This window comes from Mustela putorius, unplaced genomic scaffold, assembly GCF_011764305.1.
Source record: "Mustela putorius furo isolate JIRA1106 unplaced genomic scaffold, ASM1176430v1.1 tig00000592_pilon_pilon_pilon, whole genome shotgun sequence".
Taxonomy (NCBI): domain Eukaryota; kingdom Metazoa; phylum Chordata; class Mammalia; order Carnivora; family Mustelidae; genus Mustela; species Mustela putorius.
Genome location: NW_025421426.1, coordinates 6,422,201 through 6,440,973, shown reverse-complemented (window position 1 = coordinate 6,440,973; position 18,773 = coordinate 6,422,201). Strand labels below are relative to the sequence as shown.

Genomic DNA, 18,773 nt, shown 5'->3' with positions numbered 1-18,773 from the left:
CTTTTTGTTGTTCTTTTGCGATTACGGCTCTCCATTACATAGTCTTTATAGTTACTGAAGGAACCTGCTAACGGAGGCAAGTAGGACTATCCCATTCAGATGTTTGTTGTTATGATGCAAATGGATATGGGCTGAGACAGAAGCAAGATCCTTACTACTGCATTCTCTGAGTTCTCTTTTAACATTTGTGTTAAAGTAGACTTAGCTTGAACTCATGTGAAATCTTGGAGTTTTGCTATCAGCAGCTTTGCAGTTGGAGAAACAAAGAAACCAAAGCTGAATATTTAAAAGAATGAGTCTATCTGGAAATCCTTGCTCTCAAAAAAAAAAAAGACACTCATCAAAGGTGTAGTTTTTCTCAGTGTTCTAATTTTTTAAAAATTTTATCTTCATATTTGCATCAAATATTTCTTTATGTGCAAAATGTATGTTTTACCTCCTTAAAATGCCTAAAAGTTAGTTAATAGCTACTTTTGTTTAATCTATACACGATGATTAAGTGCATTTAATATTGGTAATTTAATGAAAAGCATTCCTTGCCCAATGGATGTATACATTTTTGAAAGAATAAGCCGAATTATATAATATGAAATGCTATGTAAAGTTTTCTATGTAAAAATATTATGTATAATACTGTTAAAATCCCATGCTTTAATCAGGTGGTAAATCAATAAAGTTTTAAAAGGAAAGCTGTTTTTAATATAATAATTTATATATATATGTATATATATATATATATCTCAACCTGTAGTTTTGGGTACATTTGTTCTTGTGGCAGCTATAAGCTTGTAATTCTCCATTGGTAGTAAAATTTGGCCTCAATAGTTAATGAAAATAATTTCTAATGGGAAAATATTAATTGTGGTATTTAATTACTTTAAGTAAGGTTCATTTCTTCCCCAGTCATGAGAAGATTTTTATTAGTCTCTTGAATTCACTTTAACTCATTAATTAGTTTGACCAGTGGGTGAGTTCCCAAAGAAGACAAAAATCTCCTCTTGCTGGCATTGAGGGCAGGTTTGCAAAGGAAGACTGACAGGGTAGCCACCTTGGACACTGAGTGGAGGGCAATTCTAAGGTTCACAAAGGGTGCCACTTGGCTTTACTGCCTCTGAATTCAGAATCCATTCTTTCTGAAATACCCTAAAACTGTAAATCACCATTGTACTTATAATACTCCCCCTGCTGAAATGAACTAATAACTTTTCTTCCTTATTAATTTATTAGAGTAGAACGATGACTCTCTGTGTTCCTGCATGTCAGGTCCTTCCGGTAAAGAACAAAAAGAAAAGGTTTCTAAAGAGTCTTTATCTCACCGTAGCAGGTAGTGCCTGGGTTTTATCTAGAGCAGTCATTTTCAACCTGCTGCCACGAGGAATTTTCATTTCTGTCCCCAGGGGGCACTTGGGACACTTGGCAATGTCTGGAAACATTTTGGGTTGTCACAGCAGGCGGTAGGCAGGTGGGCAGGATGCTGGTAAACAGCCTCCACCAGGAGGATTTACCCAGCCTCAAGTTCTGACTGGTGCTGAGGTTGAAAACCCCTGAACTAATCTGACTCTGAATCTAAAAAGGCTTCTTTGGTGTTACAGGACCCAGGAGTGAGTCTGTGGCAGATACTGTCAGCTTTCTTTGGCCTTCCTGTTTAAAAAAAAAAAAAAGTCACTTTTGCTTACCCATTTTAGAAAGGAGGGCATGCTGAGGTCACTGGTTGAGGAAGGACCAACTCCACATAATTTACTTAAAATGCTATTATGTAAGCATTTTGCAAAGTAATTTCATAATGATGGTGCAGCAGTACCCTTCCTACCCACAGACTGGAACACATTTTAGACAAAAGTACATTTCCTTTTTCAAAGGACCATAGTAACAACCCCGGAATTTTTGCAAAGCCGTGTAACATGCCTGTTGTCCAGTTCAAGAAACCTGCCAAATCTTCATTGAGTTAGTTATCTGTGTCACATCTTGGGAGTGGCAGCTTAGTAAATGCCACGACATACCCACAGCAGAAGAAGGGTTGAGGACTCCACGAGGATTCTGGCAGAAATGACTTTAATATTTTTAAACATGTCTGTTTCCAGACACAAGCCAGCTTTATCTAGTGCTCAACTGAAGATTGAGCCTTTGCAGATAATTTTTATATAAGGCAGTTTTCATCTTTCCCAGAGACTCCCCATCGTTGCATAAAGCTTCTATAGCTCCTTCACCAACCTAATTTAGATTTGCTTGAAGAATGTATCTTGATTTGTGTTCAAGAAGCACCATGTGTTCTGGTAAACTTCTTAGCTTGAGTGAATTTGAGCTTAAATGATAGCATATTGATTTTCTTTTTTTTTTTTTTAAAGATTATTTATTTATTTATTTGAAAGATCACAAGTAGGCAGAGAGGCAGGCAGAGAGAGAGAGAGAAGAGGAAGCAGGCTCCCCGTTCAGCAGAGAGCCCGATGTGGGGCTCGATCCCAGGACCCCGGGATCATGCCCTGAGCCGAAGGCAGAGGCTTTAACCCACTGAGCCACCCAGGCACCCCGCATATTGATTTTCTTGTCCAGAGTGCTATGGGTTTCTGAGAAGCAAGCAAAAACCAAGCACCATTCTGTATGAGAGGCCAGTGGGACAGCTCATGAAAGCTGGAATAAATAACTGTGTACAGAAGGATTTGTGCTAACTTTCTGCCCCTTTGGGGGACATCAGCAATAAGCAGGCTATCAACGTCACTTTTTTAAAGAACTAACATTACTAATCGTTTACTGCACTGCAGACACCGTAGTGAGTGCTTTGCATACAGGAAGTCCTGTATGTCCATACAGCAACTGTATGAAATAGATAGCATTAGACCTCCCATTTTTTTAAGTGTATTTATTTATTTATTTATTCACTTTCTTAATCTCTACACCCAATATGGGCTCAGACTTAGGACCCCGAGATCAAGTCGCATGCTCCACCAACTGAGCCACCCAGCTGCCCAAGTGTCCGACTCTTGATTTCAGCTCAGGTTGTGATCTCCAGGTCATGAAACTGAGCCCCCGCCTCAGGCTCCACGCTCAGCCGTGGAATCAGCTTGGGATTCTCTCTCCCTCTCCCTTTGCCCCTCCTTTTCCTGATACCTCTCTCTAAAATAAATAAATATTTATTCATAAATATTTATACATAATATATTTATGTATTATATAATATATTATATATTATAATATATAATTATATGGGTGGCTCAGTCGGTTAAGGGTCTGCCTTTGGCTGAAGTTAGGATCCAGCATCCCAGGATCGAATCCCACATCAGCCTCCCTGCTCAGCAGGGAGTCCACTTTTCCCTCTTCCTCTGTCCCTCTCCCTGCTCTCTCTCTCTCTCAAATAGATTAATAAAATCTTTTTAAAAAACCAAATCATTAAAATTAAATACATAAATCAAAGTTATATGTCAAAATAGTAAGTATTTGAAAACACATTCCATCCTCCTTCCTTGACAAAACCTTTGCAACACCTGGAAATCAAACACTGAATTCTCAAGCTCCTCAGAGTTCCAGGCCAGAACCCAGCAGTATGGGAAGAAATCAGCCCTTGTCCTGCCCCCTTTCTCTTCCCACCCCGAGCCTCACCCTGTACCACAAGGCTCTGAATGTGTGTGTGTGATGTGCAGCTCTGTCTGAACCCCCTGCAAACACATCTGTCCCCAAGGCATACAGCCAGTGGAGGGGTGCTCACAGCAGCCGTGTATCTGCTCTCAGGAGTGACCCAGCCAAGAGGTTTCCACAGACCCTGCAAGAGGGTTTGGGGCTTGTCGGTGGGGAATTCCAGGGTCCTGTGCAAACCAGAACAAGGTCTGAAAGGAGGTGATAAGGGTTCTGGGTGAGCACGCCCACCCACTCGTTGCATGGACCCCTCACCTGTGGGCAGCTGGAGCGGGACCAGAGCCACACCCTCTAAAGCATAGGGGCCAAGCCAAGGTCCAAAGGCCTGGCCAGGTCTACAGCTGTACCACCTGGGAAAATGCAGGACTGGGGACAATGGGAGGATGTCAAAAATATATTGCCACCCGGTTTCGGGATGGAGATAAGAGCTAATATCATCAAACGGTGGACATTTTTCAGATGCTCTTCCACAGGCCTCATCTTTCCTGGCTCTGTCATCTGCCCAGGCCCCTTGAGAAGCAAATTACTATTGCATACACTCCTGCAGATATCAGAGATCTCAACTCTAAGTAACTTGCCCAGTGTCGTACAGATGTCATGAAGGTTTAACCTAGGTAGTCAAGTCCATGCTTTTTTTTTAAGATTGTATTTATTTGACAGAGAAAGAGCACAAGCACAAGGAACAGCAGGCAGAGGGAGAGGGAGAACCAGGCTTCCCGATGAGCAGGGAGCCCAATGCAGGCCTCTGTCCCAGGACCCCAGGATCATGACCTGAGCTGAAGGCAGACACACCCAGGTGCCCCCATGCTCTTAACTAGAGTGCTACAACAGATCAAAGAGGGACAGTAAAGGTCTGGTAAAAGATGTGTCAGGATATGTCAATTCTATCTCAACAAAGCAGGGGGGATAAAAAGATATGCCAGGAAATTGTTAACCAAAAGAAAGCAGGTCTAACAATATTGATGTCAGACAAATAGAATTGGAAGAGGAGAGGTCTGAAAGGCCCAAAGAGGAATATTTCACAGCGTCAGATGGTAGGCAGACTTCATCGGGAAGAAATAGCATGAGCCTAATCTACCTGATAGCTTCAAAACGTACAACAAGACAACTAAGTACACTTTAACCATGACAAAGCCAGAATCATGGTGAGAGACCAACATGCCTCTCAGAGAACATCTGATGAAGCAAAATGAAGGAAAAGGACAGAGAGAACATAACAGATCACCTACAGTGCACGTCTTAATTAGCAAAGGACCAAATCCTCTCATGTTTGTACCGAGTGAATTTTTCACCATGTGCACATTGGCAGTCGTAGCAAACCTGGGAGTGTGTGCTCATGATGCGGTGGGGAAGGGTGAGGTGGTAGAGATTCCCAAGGGAGGCTTCAGGTATCACCCATGGAGACTAGAGGAGGACACACCAACCTTTCTGTGACCCTCACCTGCATGGTTCTTCTTCCGGTTGAAAGGGCGAGGGGAGTGGGCACCACTAGACATGTCCACAGACATGTTAATCTTGGCACACTCCAGGGCTTCCTGGCAGAGACGGTAGACCTACACCTGATGCGAGCCAGCTTCCTTCGCAATTAGCGTTCAAAGATGGGAAATTCTTAAATCACGGTTGTTCTCACCAGGACTGGAGGAAAGTCTTTGTCTAGGAAAGCAGATTAGTCTGATCAATTACTTGTTGTTGCAATGGTAAAAATTTATCTTTTCCCCCAGTGTCCTAATAACATACCTTTCTCAATAGACTTTATTCATATAGGGCATTTCATTCAACATTCAGTAAATACTTATGGAGCAAGTGCTGTGTGCTAGGTGCTGGGGGCACAGCTGTAAATGAGATAAATAAGGTCCTTGTTCTAATAGAGTCCTAATAGTCTAATAGTCTGATAGAGTTAAGCTGATGGCAGGGAGGGGGGAGCAATTAACAAAGACAGTTGCAAAGTGATAAATGCTATGAAGAAACAATGATAGATTGAGGCTAAGGTTGCCAGATAAAATACAGGACACCTGAATCAATGTGAATTTCAGATAAATGATATATGGCCTTCTAGTAGTATGTCCCATGCAACATTTATACTAAAAAATCATTCATTGCTTTTCTGAGATTCACATTGAACTGGGTGTCCTGTATTTTACTTGCTAAATCTGGCAAGCCTGGGTGCCTGGGTGGATCAGTTGGTTAAGCGTCTGCCTTCGGCTCAAGTCATGATCCCAAGGTCCTGGGTTCAAGTCCTGCACCGGGCTCCCTGCTCTGCGGGGAGACTGCTTCTCCCTCTCCCCCTTTCCCCCTGCTCATGATCTCCCACTCTCTCTCTCTCTGTCAAATAAATAAATAAAATCTTTAAAAAAAACCTGGAACCCCTACATGTCGAGTGATTGGGTGTGGTGAGTGAGCAATCTTCAGACAGGGAAGGCCTCTCTGCGGAGATGGCATTTGAGCAGGAATCTGGATGTACAAAGGGAGCCAGTTACTCAGGGGTCTAGAAGAGCATTCCAGGCAGAGTGAAGGGCCAGTACAAACTCTCTGAGGTGGGAATAAGCTTGGAGCTTGGAAGAACAGAAAGGAAGGCCAGGCGGCTAGGTTGAGTGAGGGTGGAGAGTGGGCGGGAGGAAGGCGATGAGGTCGGAAAGGTTGGCAGGGGCCAGAACTTGCAGGGTCTGTGGCCTGAAGGGAGAGATGTTGAATAATTTTACAAAAAGTTACACCCAGGGGTGCCTGGGTGGCTCAGCCGTTAAGTGTCTGCCTTTGGCTCGGGTCATGACCCTGGGGTCCTGGGATTGGGCCCTGCATTGGGCTCCCTGCTCAGTGGGGAGTTTGCTCTCCCACTGATCCCCTTCCTTGCTTGTGCTCGCTCGCTCGCTCTTTCTGTCATAAATAAATAAATAAATAAATAAATAAATGTTACATCCATGAGCCTTTCAAACAGAGCAATTTTTGCATTTTAATCTCGGGAATTGCTCTTACATGTTCACAGCCAGGGTGCAGTCAAAGATAAAGTTGGACATCATTAAAGAAGTAAAAACAGGGGCACCTGGGTGGCTCAGTGGGTTAAGCCGCTGCCTTTGGCTCAGGTCATGATCTCAGGGTCCTGGGATCGAATCCCACATCGGGCTGTCTGCCTGCCTCTCTGCCTACTTGTGATCTCTCTCTGTCAAATAAATAAAATCTTAAAAAAAAATAAGAAGAAGTAAAAACAGATTTCATTCAGATACTCACAGTGCGAGAGAGTTGATTCTGACCGTGCAGAAGGGATTGGGTATTTTATTTTATTTTTTATTTTTATTTTTTAAAGATTTTATTTATTTGACAGACAGAGATCACAAGCAGGCAGAGAGATGGGGGGTGGGGAGCAGGCTCCCTGCTGAGCAGAGAGCCTGATGCGGGGCTTGATTCCAGGACCCTGAGATCATGACCTGAGCTGAAGGCAGAGGCTTTAACCCACTGCGCCACCCAGGTGTCCCTTATTTTATTAAGATTTTATTTATTTGGAGAGAGAGAACATGTGAGCGGCAAAGGGAGAGAAAATCTCAAGCAGACTTCACTGAGCAGGGAGCCAGATGCAGGACTTGATTCCAGGACCCTGGGATCATGACCTGAGCCGAAGGGTGCCTCTTCAAAGACTGAGCCACCCAGGCATCCCTGATTGGGCATTTAAAGGAGGAGGAGGGAATTGGGGAGAGAGTGAGGGCCAAGGTGAAAATGTGAAGCATTGGTGGGTCAGTAGGTGTAAATGTCACCCAGCCTGCTCTGTCTGCTAGCTAGCAATTATCAAGGTTAGGCTCCCATCTGCCCCCAACACAGAGAAACAGGCTTTACCTTTCTGATGACTGTATTTCAAAGGAATGGCTTTCAGGTCATTGAGAAAGATAAGCCTGAATTGAAGGAGATATATCTACATCTCAAAGGGACAGAAGGAGGATTCACAATTCTAATCCTTTTTAGTAAATGCTCTAAGAAAGGAAGTTTGGGGCGTATACTCTGGTGTAGACTAGAACAAACAGTAAATTCTCCTGGAGACATTGAGCTTTCTCAAGTAGTTGTGTGTGTGTGTGTGTGTGTGTGTGTGTGTGTATAAACGCGTGTTGCGTTGGGGGTGGGGGCCACTGAGGTCATCCTAGGATCAGGGCCTTATACTGCTAGAAGCCATGTTCAGGTTTGGTCATCTCTTACTGCAGAGGTTGGGACAGAATCATGATGTGCTGAGAGTGCTGCAGTTCTCAGTGCCTGTATAATTCTGTGTTCTTAGCATATTCGTTCCCTCGACTGATAACCAGATACACGCCTTTCATTCCCTGGGTAGCAAGCTAGCAGTTGCAAGGGATGGGCTCCGGAACAGCTGGGCCTGGGCCTGCTTGTGGCTGAAAGCGAGGGCTGAGATTTCCATAAGTCCTCATTGCTTCCTGTCATTGTCACCCTTTATGGATCATAAGATCCTACAGGCTCTACCTCTAGAGTATATCCTGAAGCTGTCCACTTGTCTCCCTATGCACAGCTACTCACTGGAATCCGGGGACACCATGGCTCCACCTCTCTCTCCAGGCTCCCTGCTTCAGGCTCTTCGCCCCCACCCCCATACACTCCATCCCACACAGCAACTGGTGGGCCTTTTAAAGCGTAGGTTTGGATGCCTTGAGAGTGAGACCTAATCTAAACAGGGCTTAAGAGGCCTACATCTTCTGGCCCCTGCTGGCCTCTCTAACTTCATCTCCGGCCTCTCGGCACTTCATTAAGCCCAGGCCAGCTCACTCCTGCCTGAGAGCGAGCCCAGGCTGTTGACAACCCCTCCTCCTGGAATGCTCTCCAGGAGGATCTTGACACAGCTGTCTCCTTGTTGAAATTCAGGTCAAGTGTCACTCGTTCAGAGGTCTTCTCTGACCAACCAATGACCTTCCAAGTCACTGCCTGTCATATCAACGTTTTAAATTTTCTCGTAGCGTATCAAGATCTGAAATTATCAAGATCTGCCTCTTCCTCTAAAGGCGGCGCTCTGCGAGGGGCAGAAAGTTCTCCTCGGTCTGAGAGGTTATGGACGTGACTTTGAGGAGTTCGTTCAGCAGTTCAAGAAGACCTACTACGTCCCTCCCTGCAGCCCTACATCAGACTAGGTCGCACTCCGGCGGCCACTCGCTGAACCAGCGTCGGTTCTCAGAAAATGGGGATTGTGATGCCCCAACCCCGCCGTCTGAGCCAAAGGGCATTGTCGCTTGTGACGTCAGCGCAAACACAGAGCCGGTCGCGATTGGCCATTCGAGCCTGGGTGGGGCCTGAGCACCCCCGGCCCCGCCCCCCGCCTCTGCCCCGCTTACGCATGCGCCCGGGCCGCAGCCTCGCCGCCGCGCCATTTTGCCGGGGTTTGAATGTGAGGCGGAGCGGCAGCAGGGGTGGGTAGTGCCGGCTACAGTCCGCGGCTGAGATTCCCTTCTCCGTTCCCGTATCCCCAAGAGGTGAGACTCGGGGCGTGCACGGCCTAGCAGGGTGGCCTCTCGGGACCCCGCTGAGGGAGGGATGCCGCGCTCCTGACACTTCCGAGCGCTGAGAAGCAAAGACCGCGCCTCTGGGCGAGAGCGGAATGCGGGCCGTGCTTCGGGCGATGCCCTCGGGCGAGGTCTTTGCCTGCGCGGACGGGCCTCGCTTAACCTCGCGGCGTCGCAGGGCTCGGGCCCAAGCGGGGCGGCCCCGGGGCCTGTGAGGGGCGAGGGCCCCCGAGGCGCGGCCTAACGCGAGCCGCCCGAGCACCCGCCCCTTCCCCCGCCAGCGCCGCGCGGATTGGCCGCACCGCCGCCGGGCCGCTCGGGAAGGCCGCCTCTCATTGGTCGCGCCCGCGCGTCCGTCCTCGTCGCTCCCGGCCACCCGCAACGTGAGCGGGGTTCCGCGGCGAGGCCTGTCCGGCCGGGCTGCGGGGCGGGAGCCAGCCGCCGCCCAGACGGTCTCTTCCCCGGTCCCCGGGACTCACGTTCTGATCAGAAGGGGAGGCCTTTAATCTCCCTGTGCCTCAGTCTCCCTGACTGTAAGTGGGCGTCGTGATCTCACTTTGCTGGGTTGTTTGAGGGTCGCATTCTAGTCCATGCACCTGCCCAGGGATGTAGGGTCCCGCTCTCCGGGGGAGACGCGAGAGTGTGGTAGTTCGGGGGCATGAGCTTTGCAATTAACAAGGCCTGGGTTGGTTCCAGAGTTGGCCTCCCTGGGAGTGCGGGGTAGGGCTAGTCGCTTCATCCCTCGGAGTCTCCCCATTTCCTTATCCGCAAAGTGGGGTTGAAAACCATCTGCTTCGCAAAGTGGCCGTGAGGATCCGCGGAGTTACTACCGTGCTTTGCAGAGCCCCACCGGAAGCGGCCCGAATGACCACCCAAAGCCACTGCTGACTTTCTGTTTTCTTAAGTGTTCCAAGCTCGTGCCCACCGTAGAGCGTTTGGGCGTGCCTTTCGTTTGCTCGGAAATCGTTAATATCAGAGCTTTGCAAGGCTGGGTCCCTGTCCTTTAAGTCTCGTGCCCCCTTATACCTTCTTTGGCCAAGTTCTCTGAGGACTTCTTTCAACTTTAGACGTAATGGCATTTATCTTTAAGTAGAATTACTTAGCGTTGTTCATTGTCTTTCTCAGCTGCTGGGTTGTGAACTTCAAGAGCAAGGACCTTGCCTGTCCTGTTCAAGGCTAAATTCTGGTGATGAGTGCTTACCACGTGCTAGATGCACAAGTGTTGTTAGTCCTTGGAGGCAGAGAAGGGGCACTTTTTACTCTTGGATCCCACCTGTGTACTTTTCTCTTCCCCTAAGCCCCCTCCCCATAGTTGGATTTTTTTTTTTAACCTCTGTGTGTGTCTCCACTATCCGCACAGTTCCTGGGATGCTTGATTCACCTTATCTCCCTCCAAGACACTTCGACTTCTTTCTACCAGTGCAAGGGGGTTTTCTCTTCCCATTTGGTTACTTTGATTTCTGCTACTTGGAGGCTGGGAAGGAAGGTTTCCTCTACAGGTTCGGATGTGTTTGAGAGCAGTACTCTAGCTTTGGAATTAGTTTGTTTCTTCATTCATCTAGTAACTACAGATCATCCCACTCTGGGAGTCTTGATATGTGTGTGCTAGATAGTTTTCATTCATTGGATCTCTTTCCCTTTCCCCAGATGTAAGGACTCAGGAATGGTTCTCTAATGTGGAAGAAATATCTAAGGCCCTTGAAGAAATAAAAAAGGATAAGGTCTTTTCCCTTGGGAAACTTATATGCTAATGGGCGAAAGAAACTGTAATACAAATAAATGAATTGGGTAATTTCTCTGGGGGCACCTGAGTGGCTCAGCTGGTTAAGGGTCCAGCTTGATTTTGGCTCAGGTCATGTTCTCAGGGTTGTAAGAATGAGTCCCGTGTCATGCTCTGTGCTGGGTGTAGAGTTTGCTTAGGATTCTCTGTCCTTCCCACCTTCTCTCTCTCTCTCCACCTTCTCTCGGTCTCTCACTCCCCTCCTTTCTTCCCCCTCTCAAAAAAAAAAAAAAAAAAAAAAGGTTTCTCTAAAGAGGTGATATTTGACCCGAGATTAGCCATGCAAAGGTAAGGGGACAGAGCATTCCAGGCAGAGGGAATAGAAAGTAAGTACAGAGGTTTCAGGACAGGAACAGACTTAGAATACTGGAATATTGGAGGAAAATCCAGTTTGCTACAGTAGTGTATGGAGGAAGGAGAGGCATCCAGGGGCCAGATCATAGGGTTTTGTAGACTGTGTATAGTTTAGATTTGATTCTAAGTGGTCTGTTCCTGTGATTAGATTTGGGAGGAGTGCGGGTCGAGCTGTTGGGGTATATTCTTGATATGTGTGTGCTAGATAGTTTTCATTCATTGGATCTCTTTCCCTTTCCCCAGATGTAAGGACTCAGGAATGGTTCTCTAATGTGGAGGAAATATCTAAGGAAAAAGCGCAGATCTTGGATCAGCTTATGTCACAGATGTCTGTGAGATGGCCTTGGAAAGCAAAGTTTTTGTTCCAAAAGTCTTCATCCGTAACTGAGGGCCTGTGGGAAGAGGCTAGACATAGGTCCAGCCATTCATTCAACAAGAAGAACTTGGAATTTAGATAAGTCTGTCATCACTGATTTCTTGTGGTACATGTGTTTTCTTTTTTAACTGAATTGGTAGGGATTTCCAAAGATCTGTGGAAAAAGTAGCGTATTTCATATAAAGGCAAAATAATGGCTTTTCCATGTCAAGTGTGAATTTTTATTTTAAAATCGGTAACACGGGGTGTCTGGGTGCTGCAGATGGTTGAGCATCTGCCTTTGGCTCGGATCCTGATCTCCCGGTCCTGGGATTGAGCCCCACATGGAGCTCCCAGCTCAGCGGGAAGTCAGCTTCTGCCTCTCTCTCTGCCTTTACCCCCTGCTTGTGTGTGTGCTCTGTCTCTCTCTCTCTCTAATGAATAAATAAAATCTTTTCTAAAAAATCAATAACACTTTCTACATTTACATATTGCTAATATTTTCAAGAGTCATAGTACTTTCACCTGTGGCCGAATTAGATCGCTTAATTAGACATCGATCTTGCAAATATATTGTGAATACCTGTGGAATATTCTCTAAAGTTACCTGATTTTTCACGCTTTCCCAAATGTGGGTTAAGCTTATGATTTTTTTTCTTTCTTTTTTTTTTTTTTAAGTTTTATTTATTTGACAGAGACACAGCGAGAAGGGGAACACAAGCTGGGAGAGTGGGAGAGGGAGAAGCAGGCTTCCTTCCCACTGAGCAGGGAGCCCTATGCGGGGCTTGATCCCTGAACCCTGGGATCATGACCTGAGCCGAAGGCAGAAGGCAGATGCCTAACGATTGAGCCACCCAGGTGCCCCACAGTTTCTTTTTAAAGATTTATTATTTATTTATTAGGAAGCACTACACACACAAGTGGAGGGAGGGCAGAGAGACGGGGGGGGGGGGGGAGAGAAGCAGATTCCCCACTGAGCAGGGAGACTTACGCAGGGCTGGATCCCAGGACCCTTGAAATCATGACCTGAGGCAAAGGCAGATGCTTAACTGACTGGTCCACCCAGGCGCCCCTACCATTTGTTTTTTTAGACATTATCACTAGGGAGATACAAAAAAAAGGCTTGTTTTTTTTTTGTTTTGTTTTTTTTTTTTTAAGATTTTATTATTTATTTGACAGAGAGAGAGAGAGATCACAAGTAGGCAGAGAGGCAGGCAGAGAGAGAGGAAGGGAAGCAGGCCCCCTGCTGAGCAGAGAGCCTGATGTGGGACTCGGGACTCGATCCCAGGACCCTGAGATCATGACCTGAGCCGAAGGCAGCGGCTTAACCCGCTGAGCCACCCAGGTGCCCCTGGTGGAATGTTTTTGATGGAAAAAATTAAGGGAGTGCAGCTTTTGAAAAATAGTACAAGAAATACGTGGTAGTTACCTATCACTATTGTAAAGCACTAGGGAGACTGAAGTGAACAAAACACAAAGCCTATACAATAAAGCAAAGTGGTATGCCTTACAAAATTTGAAAGTTTGGAACTTGGAAAAATAGAGTAAGGGAATGGAGAATAACTGGGATGGGTCCTCGTTTAGCTAGGGTGGTCCAGGAAGGCATCTCTGGAAAGAGATGATCTTGGAAAGAGACCTGAATGAAGTGGGCAGTGAGCCATGCAGCTCTCCATAGTGAGAGCTATTCAGGCAGGTGGAAGAGTAAGTGGAAAGCCCTGAGACAAGAGTACAAGCACTGGCATATGTGAACAGTAATATAAGGTGAATTTCAGATTCACTTCTTTCTTGAAAAACTTTGGAATGAACTGATGTTCCTTATGGTGGGTACGTTGTCATTTTTTTATCTTGCAGATATAAGAGTTCCCATGTTAAGTTGGGGCTCCTCATAAGTGACTCTTGAAGAATAGTCTGTAATACACACTGAGAACTCCTGTTTTACTTAGATGAACCACATATTGACTCATCCTTTAGTTCATTCAACAAATGCTTACTGAGTATCTTCTGTGTGCCAGGCATGACAGAGACAAGACATACAAAGTCCCTGCGTTAAGGAGCTTACAATAAGGATGACAAGTATATCAAAGATATTTCAGATGATGGTTACTGCTGTTAATAGTGTAATTGGGGGGGGGTACCTGGGTGGCTCAGTGGGTTAGGCCTCTGCCTTCAGCTCAGGTCCTGATCCCAGGATCCTGGGATCAAGCCCTGCATTGGGCTGTCTTCTCAGTGGGGAGCCTGCTTCTCCCCCTCTCTCTGCCTGCCTCTCTGCCTACTTGTGATCACTCTTTGTCAAATAAATAAATAAATAAAAATCTTAGAAAAAAAAAATTTTTTTTTTAAATAGTTTAATGGGAACAAGATAGATGGTAATGGTAGAAGGCCTTTTTGAGTTGACAGTGGGCTGACAGTTGAATGATACCCAAATTAGAGGGAAGAGCATTATTACAGCTTGGAGAACAGTTTTGGCTGGTTCATGCAACAGAGGGAAGGCTTTTATGGCTTGAACTTAGAGCCAAAAGGGAGCCTAAAGAAGCTAAATGAGGTTGAGAAGTGTCAGATTGCATGGGATTCTGCCATAGTAGAGTGTGGATTTTTTTTTTTTTTAAGATTTATTTATTTTAAAGAAAGAAAGAGTGCATGTGCTAGAAAGAGTTCACACGTGGAGGGAGGGGCAGAGGGAGAAAAATCTCAAGCAACTCAAGCAAACTCCCCTCTGTGGAGCCCGACTTGGGGCTCGAGCTTATGACCCGTGAAATCATGACCTGAGCTACAATTATAAGTCGGTGACTTAACCAACTGAGCCACCCAGGTGCCCCAAGAGTTTGGATTTTTTTTTTAAGATTTTATTTATTTGACACAGACATAGCAAGAGAGGGAACACATCAGGGGGAGAGGGAGAAGCAGGCTTCCTGCTGAGAAGGGAGCCCATGTGGGGCTCTATCCCCTGACCTTTGGATCATGACCTGAGCTGAAGGCAGGTGCTTAATGACTGAGCCACCCAGGCTCCCTAGATTAATTTTAATATAGATAATTATGAGGAACATAAGAGATTTTGTTAAGATATGTATAGTGCTTTAAGAACATAATGAAGAAAGTTAGCTGGGTGCCTGGATGGCTCAGTGGGTTGAGCAGTTGGGTCTTGATTTCTGCTTGACATAATCTCAGGGGCCTGGTATCGGGCCCTGTGTGGGGATCTGAGCTCAGTGAGGAAACTGCTTAAGGATTCTTTCTGTTCCTCTCTCTGCTCTATCCCCTGCTCTCAAGCGTGTGTGCTCTCTTTCTCTCCCTAAAGTAAATAAATCTTTAAAAGAAAGAAAAGAAAGTTAGTGAAATGCAGTATTACTGAGGAGTGTATTAAACGCAACAGGATGGGGGTTCCATCATGGCTATCGGTTAAGTGTCGGGACTCTTGATCTTCGCTCAGGTCTTGATCTCAGGGTCGTGAAATCTTGCTCCTGCTTTGGCTCCATCTTGGGCATGCAGCCTACTTAAAAAAATAAAGGATATATATTTTTAAAACTTAGCAGAATAGATCCAGTTAATCTCTGTAATCCTCCCAACACATATACACAGATTCTAGCATGTTGCCTCGCATAAATTTCAAAAGGCAGAACAAATTTGTGTGGCAAAGAAAGACAGGGTTTTGTTTTGGGGGGGGTTTTTTGTTTGTTTTCTCACACACTAATATAAATGATTTTGTTTGGCAATAGCGAACTTTCATGATTTCATAATAGATTAAACATTTCAGCACAAAAAAAGAATGGGAAATGAATTACTTAAATCACTTTCCAAAGTTGTTTTTGTTTTGTTTTGTTCTTTAATATTTATTTGGGAGAGAGTGAGCAAGAGAGAGCACAGGAGCAGGGACAGAGGGAGAAGGAGAAGCAGACTCCCCTGCCGAGCCGGGACGCCTATGCAGGGCTCCATCACAGGACCTTGGCTGGGATCATGACTCAAACCAAAGGCAAACGCTTAACCCACTGAGCCACCCAGGCACCTCTTTCCAAAGTTTTATATAATAAAGTAGTTCTGTGGCCAAGTAATTGGGGGAACTCTGGATTAAACAACATTAAACTGATAACTTATTATTTGAGTTCCTGAAACCTTTAAAGTGAATCTCCAAAAGAGGGGGAATATAATGTGTAGCATTTTCTGAACTTTTTCTTTTTATTTTTTTTATTTTTTTTTATTTTATATATTTATTTGACAGAGATCACAAGTAGGCAGAGAGGCAGGCAGAGAGAGAGGAGGAAGCAGGCTCCCTGCCGAGCAGAGAACCCGATGCGGGGCTCGATCCCAGGACCCTGAGATCATGACCTGAGCCGAAGGCAGAGGCCTAACCTGCTGAGCCACCCAGGCGCCCCTGAACTTTTTCTTTTTAATATTTTATATTTAAGGGGCATCCGGCTGACTTAGAGGAGCACGTGACTCTTTGATCTCAGGGTTGTGAGTTTGAGTGCCATGTTGGGTGTGGAAATTACTTAAAAATAAAATATTAAAAATCTTGAAAAAAAAATCTTGAAATCTAAAAAATTTTTTTTTGTTTTTAAGAAATCTCTACATCCAGCATGTGGCTTGAACTCAAAACCACAAGATCAAGAGTCACATGCTTTACTGACTGAGCCAGCCAGATGCCCCTGCATTTTCCAAAGTTTTTTGTTTTTTTTTTTAAAGATTTTATTTATTTATTTGATAGAGAGAGGGAACACAAGCAAGGGGAGCAGGAGAGGGAGAAGCAGACCTCCCGCTGAGCAGGGAGCCTGATGCGGGGCTCTATTCCAGGATGCTGGGATCATGACCTGAGCCAGAGGCAGCTGCTTAATGACTGAGCTACCCAGGTGCCCTATTTTCCAAAGTTTTGATCTAAAACTCAGAAAACGTGGGTGGGGGGTGGTGGAGCCTGGGTGCCTCTCTGCCTACTTGTGATCTCTGTCTGTCAAATAAATAAATAAAATCTTTAAAACAAACAAACAAACTCAGAAAGGGTAGCCTCTCCATGAAGTATGTGTATGGTTGAGTGGTACTTGATATTCATGCCATAGAGTAGTTTGCACTGGGTCAAAGGAAATGAATACATAGATGGAGGAATCTACTGAATAAGAATATTGGCTTCCCGAGGTGCCTGGGTGGCTCAGTGGGTTAAGCCTCTGCCTTCGGCTAGGGTCATGATCCCAGGGTCCTGGGATTGAGCCCTGCATCAGGCTGTCTGCTCAGTGGGGAGCCTGCTTCCCCTGCTCTCTCTCTCTCTGCCAACTTGTGATCTCTGAATGCCAAATAAATAAATAAAATCTTAAAAAAAAAAAAGAATATTGGCTTCCCTTATGATAGAAACGTTTCTCAGTTAAAGGAAAAGATAAGGAGAATACGGATAGTTTCAATCAAATCATTCTCCTCAGAAGTTTGTAGTTTCTGGCTGTGGAGGGATATGCTGTACAAGCACAGCATTAGCTATGGTCCTTACCTATAGCATTAGCTGACCGCCCCTCCAGTCAAGATGACCTTTCTAACCTCAGTGTTTCCACTCTAGTTCAGTCCCCTGTCATTATTATTTCCCCCTGAGAGATAGTTTTAGTTAATAGGAAGAGTGTAGAATCAGAATGATTTGAATCTGATTTTTTATAACTATGTGTGATTTGGGGCAAGGTAGTTAATCTGAGTCTCCTTGTATGTAAAATGGTTATCATATGAAATAATATAAACTGTACAAACCATCTGCCATTGTGCTCTTCCCCCAATTTATATTTTTTAATTTTTTTTTTTTAAGATTTTATTTGTTTACATGACAGAGATCATAAGTAGGCAGAGAGAGAGGGAGAAACAGGTTCCCCTGAGCAGAGAGTGATGCAGGGCTCAATCCCAGGACCCATGGGATCATGACCTGAGCCGAAGGCAGAGGCTTTTAGCCCACTGAGCCACCCAGGCACTCCTAAATTTTTTTTTTATTAACGTATATAATGTATTATTCGCCCCACAGGTACAGGTCTGTGAATCATGAGGCTTAACTTCACAGCACTCGCCATAGGACATACCCTCCCTGATGTCCATAACCCCACCACCCTCCGCCCCGCCCCCCACTGCAACCCTCAGTTTGTTTTGTGAGATTAAGAGTCTCTTATGGTTTCTGTCCCTCCTGATCCCATCTTGCCTTCCCCCAATTTAAAAAAAAAAAAGTGTCCTAACATATCTTCACTTGTTCTTCTCAGCTCCATTCTGGTAATCATTGCCAGCCCAACGTTCATATATACTCCACTTTCTTTTTTCCTTTTTTTCTTTTTCTTTTTTTTTTTTTAAATATGTTATTTATTTGTTTGACAGAGATTGCTCACAGCAGGCAGAGAGAGGTGGGGGAAGCAGGCTCCCGGCTGAGCAGAGAGCCCTGATGCGGGGCTCCATCCCAGGACCCAGGATCATGACCTGAGCCAAAGGCAGAGGCTTTAACCCACTGAGCCACCCAGGCGCCCCTCAAATACTCCATTTTCATTAAGTTTTCACTCATTTCAAAAATCCTTTAGTGCCTTGCTGTTGTACATTAAGTCATGAAACTCTACAGCAAACTATTGAGGAACGTATATGATTTGATCTCAGACTCCAGTTCCTCTGTTCTCAGGAGCTATGTGTTCTTCCTGTTTCTTTGCTCACTCTAGTTCTTGTATGAGATGGGTTTTCATTCTACTTTACCTTTCCAGTTCTGTGTATCCTTCAAATTTAGCTAAAGACAGCCTCTTAGAAATCTTGGCCCACATGCAAATGTAGGCCAAGTGACTCTCTTAATAACTTCCTAGCAGTTAAGTTACTGTTTGTGATTCATCTGGCACCTCTACTCTAGAGAACAAACATGTGTCAGGGTTTCTTTTTGGATGCACATACTGTGGATTATGCAACTTTCCTGTGGGGTGCGGGGTAGCACTGTGCGATCAAACACATTAATATTTCTTTTTTTTTTTTTTTAAAGATTTTTAAAAAAATGTATTTATTAGAGAAAGAGTGTGTGTGTGTGAGAGAGAGCATATGAAGAGGGGAAGGGGGAGAGTCAGAGGGAGAAGCAGACTCCCTGCCGCTGGAGCAGGGAGCCCGGTGCTGAGTTTAGTGCCAGGATTCCAGGATCATGACCTGAGCCGAAGGCAGTGTCTGAACCGAGCCACCCAGGCACCCCGATATTAATATTTCTTAAGTAAAA

At 45.3% G+C, this 18,773-nt stretch overlaps 2 protein-coding genes across 3 annotated transcripts in view; one reads left to right on the top strand and one right to left on the bottom strand.

The window, feature by feature from the left end:
- Window positions 1-896: 896 nt before the first annotated feature.
- LOC101671988 lies at window positions 897-10,186 on the bottom strand. Its single transcript, XM_045082215.1, has 4 exons — window positions 9,958-10,186; window positions 8,940-9,563; window positions 5,069-5,280; window positions 897-1,641 (listed from the first exon to the last, which is right to left on the bottom strand). The coding sequence occupies exons 1-3, from the start codon at window positions 10,184-10,186 to the stop codon at window positions 5,237-5,239; spliced, it is 897 nt and encodes a 298-aa protein (XP_044938150.1). The 3' UTR covers window positions 897-1,641; window positions 5,069-5,236.
- CSE1L (chromosome segregation 1 like) overlaps window positions 8,938-18,773 on the top strand; it is a 49,225-nt gene continuing 39,389 nt past the window's right edge. Inside the window, exon 1 of one of the 2 annotated variants that reach the window (XM_004746239.3) lies at window positions 8,938-9,077. The gene's annotated coding sequence lies outside the window, so the exon portion shown is untranslated. Of the gene's footprint in view, window positions 9,078-9,494; window positions 9,641-18,773 lie in introns of those variants that run through there. The other variant, XM_004746242.3, reaches the window with a different exon arrangement.

Coding starts and splice junctions, on each gene's coding strand:
- LOC101671988 (XM_045082215.1), bottom strand. CDS start 10,186: ATGCCATTACGTCTAAAGTTGAAAGAAGTCCTCAGAGAACTTGGCCAA. Junction 9,564..9,957: donor GGTCATTCGGGCCGCTTCCG/GTGGGGCTCTGC, acceptor GGACCGGGGAAG/AGACCGTCTGGGCGGCGGCT. Junction 5,281..8,939: donor GCTGCGGCCCGGGCGCATGC/GTAAGCGGGGCA, acceptor CTGCTTTCCTAG/ACAAAGACTTTCCTCCAGTC.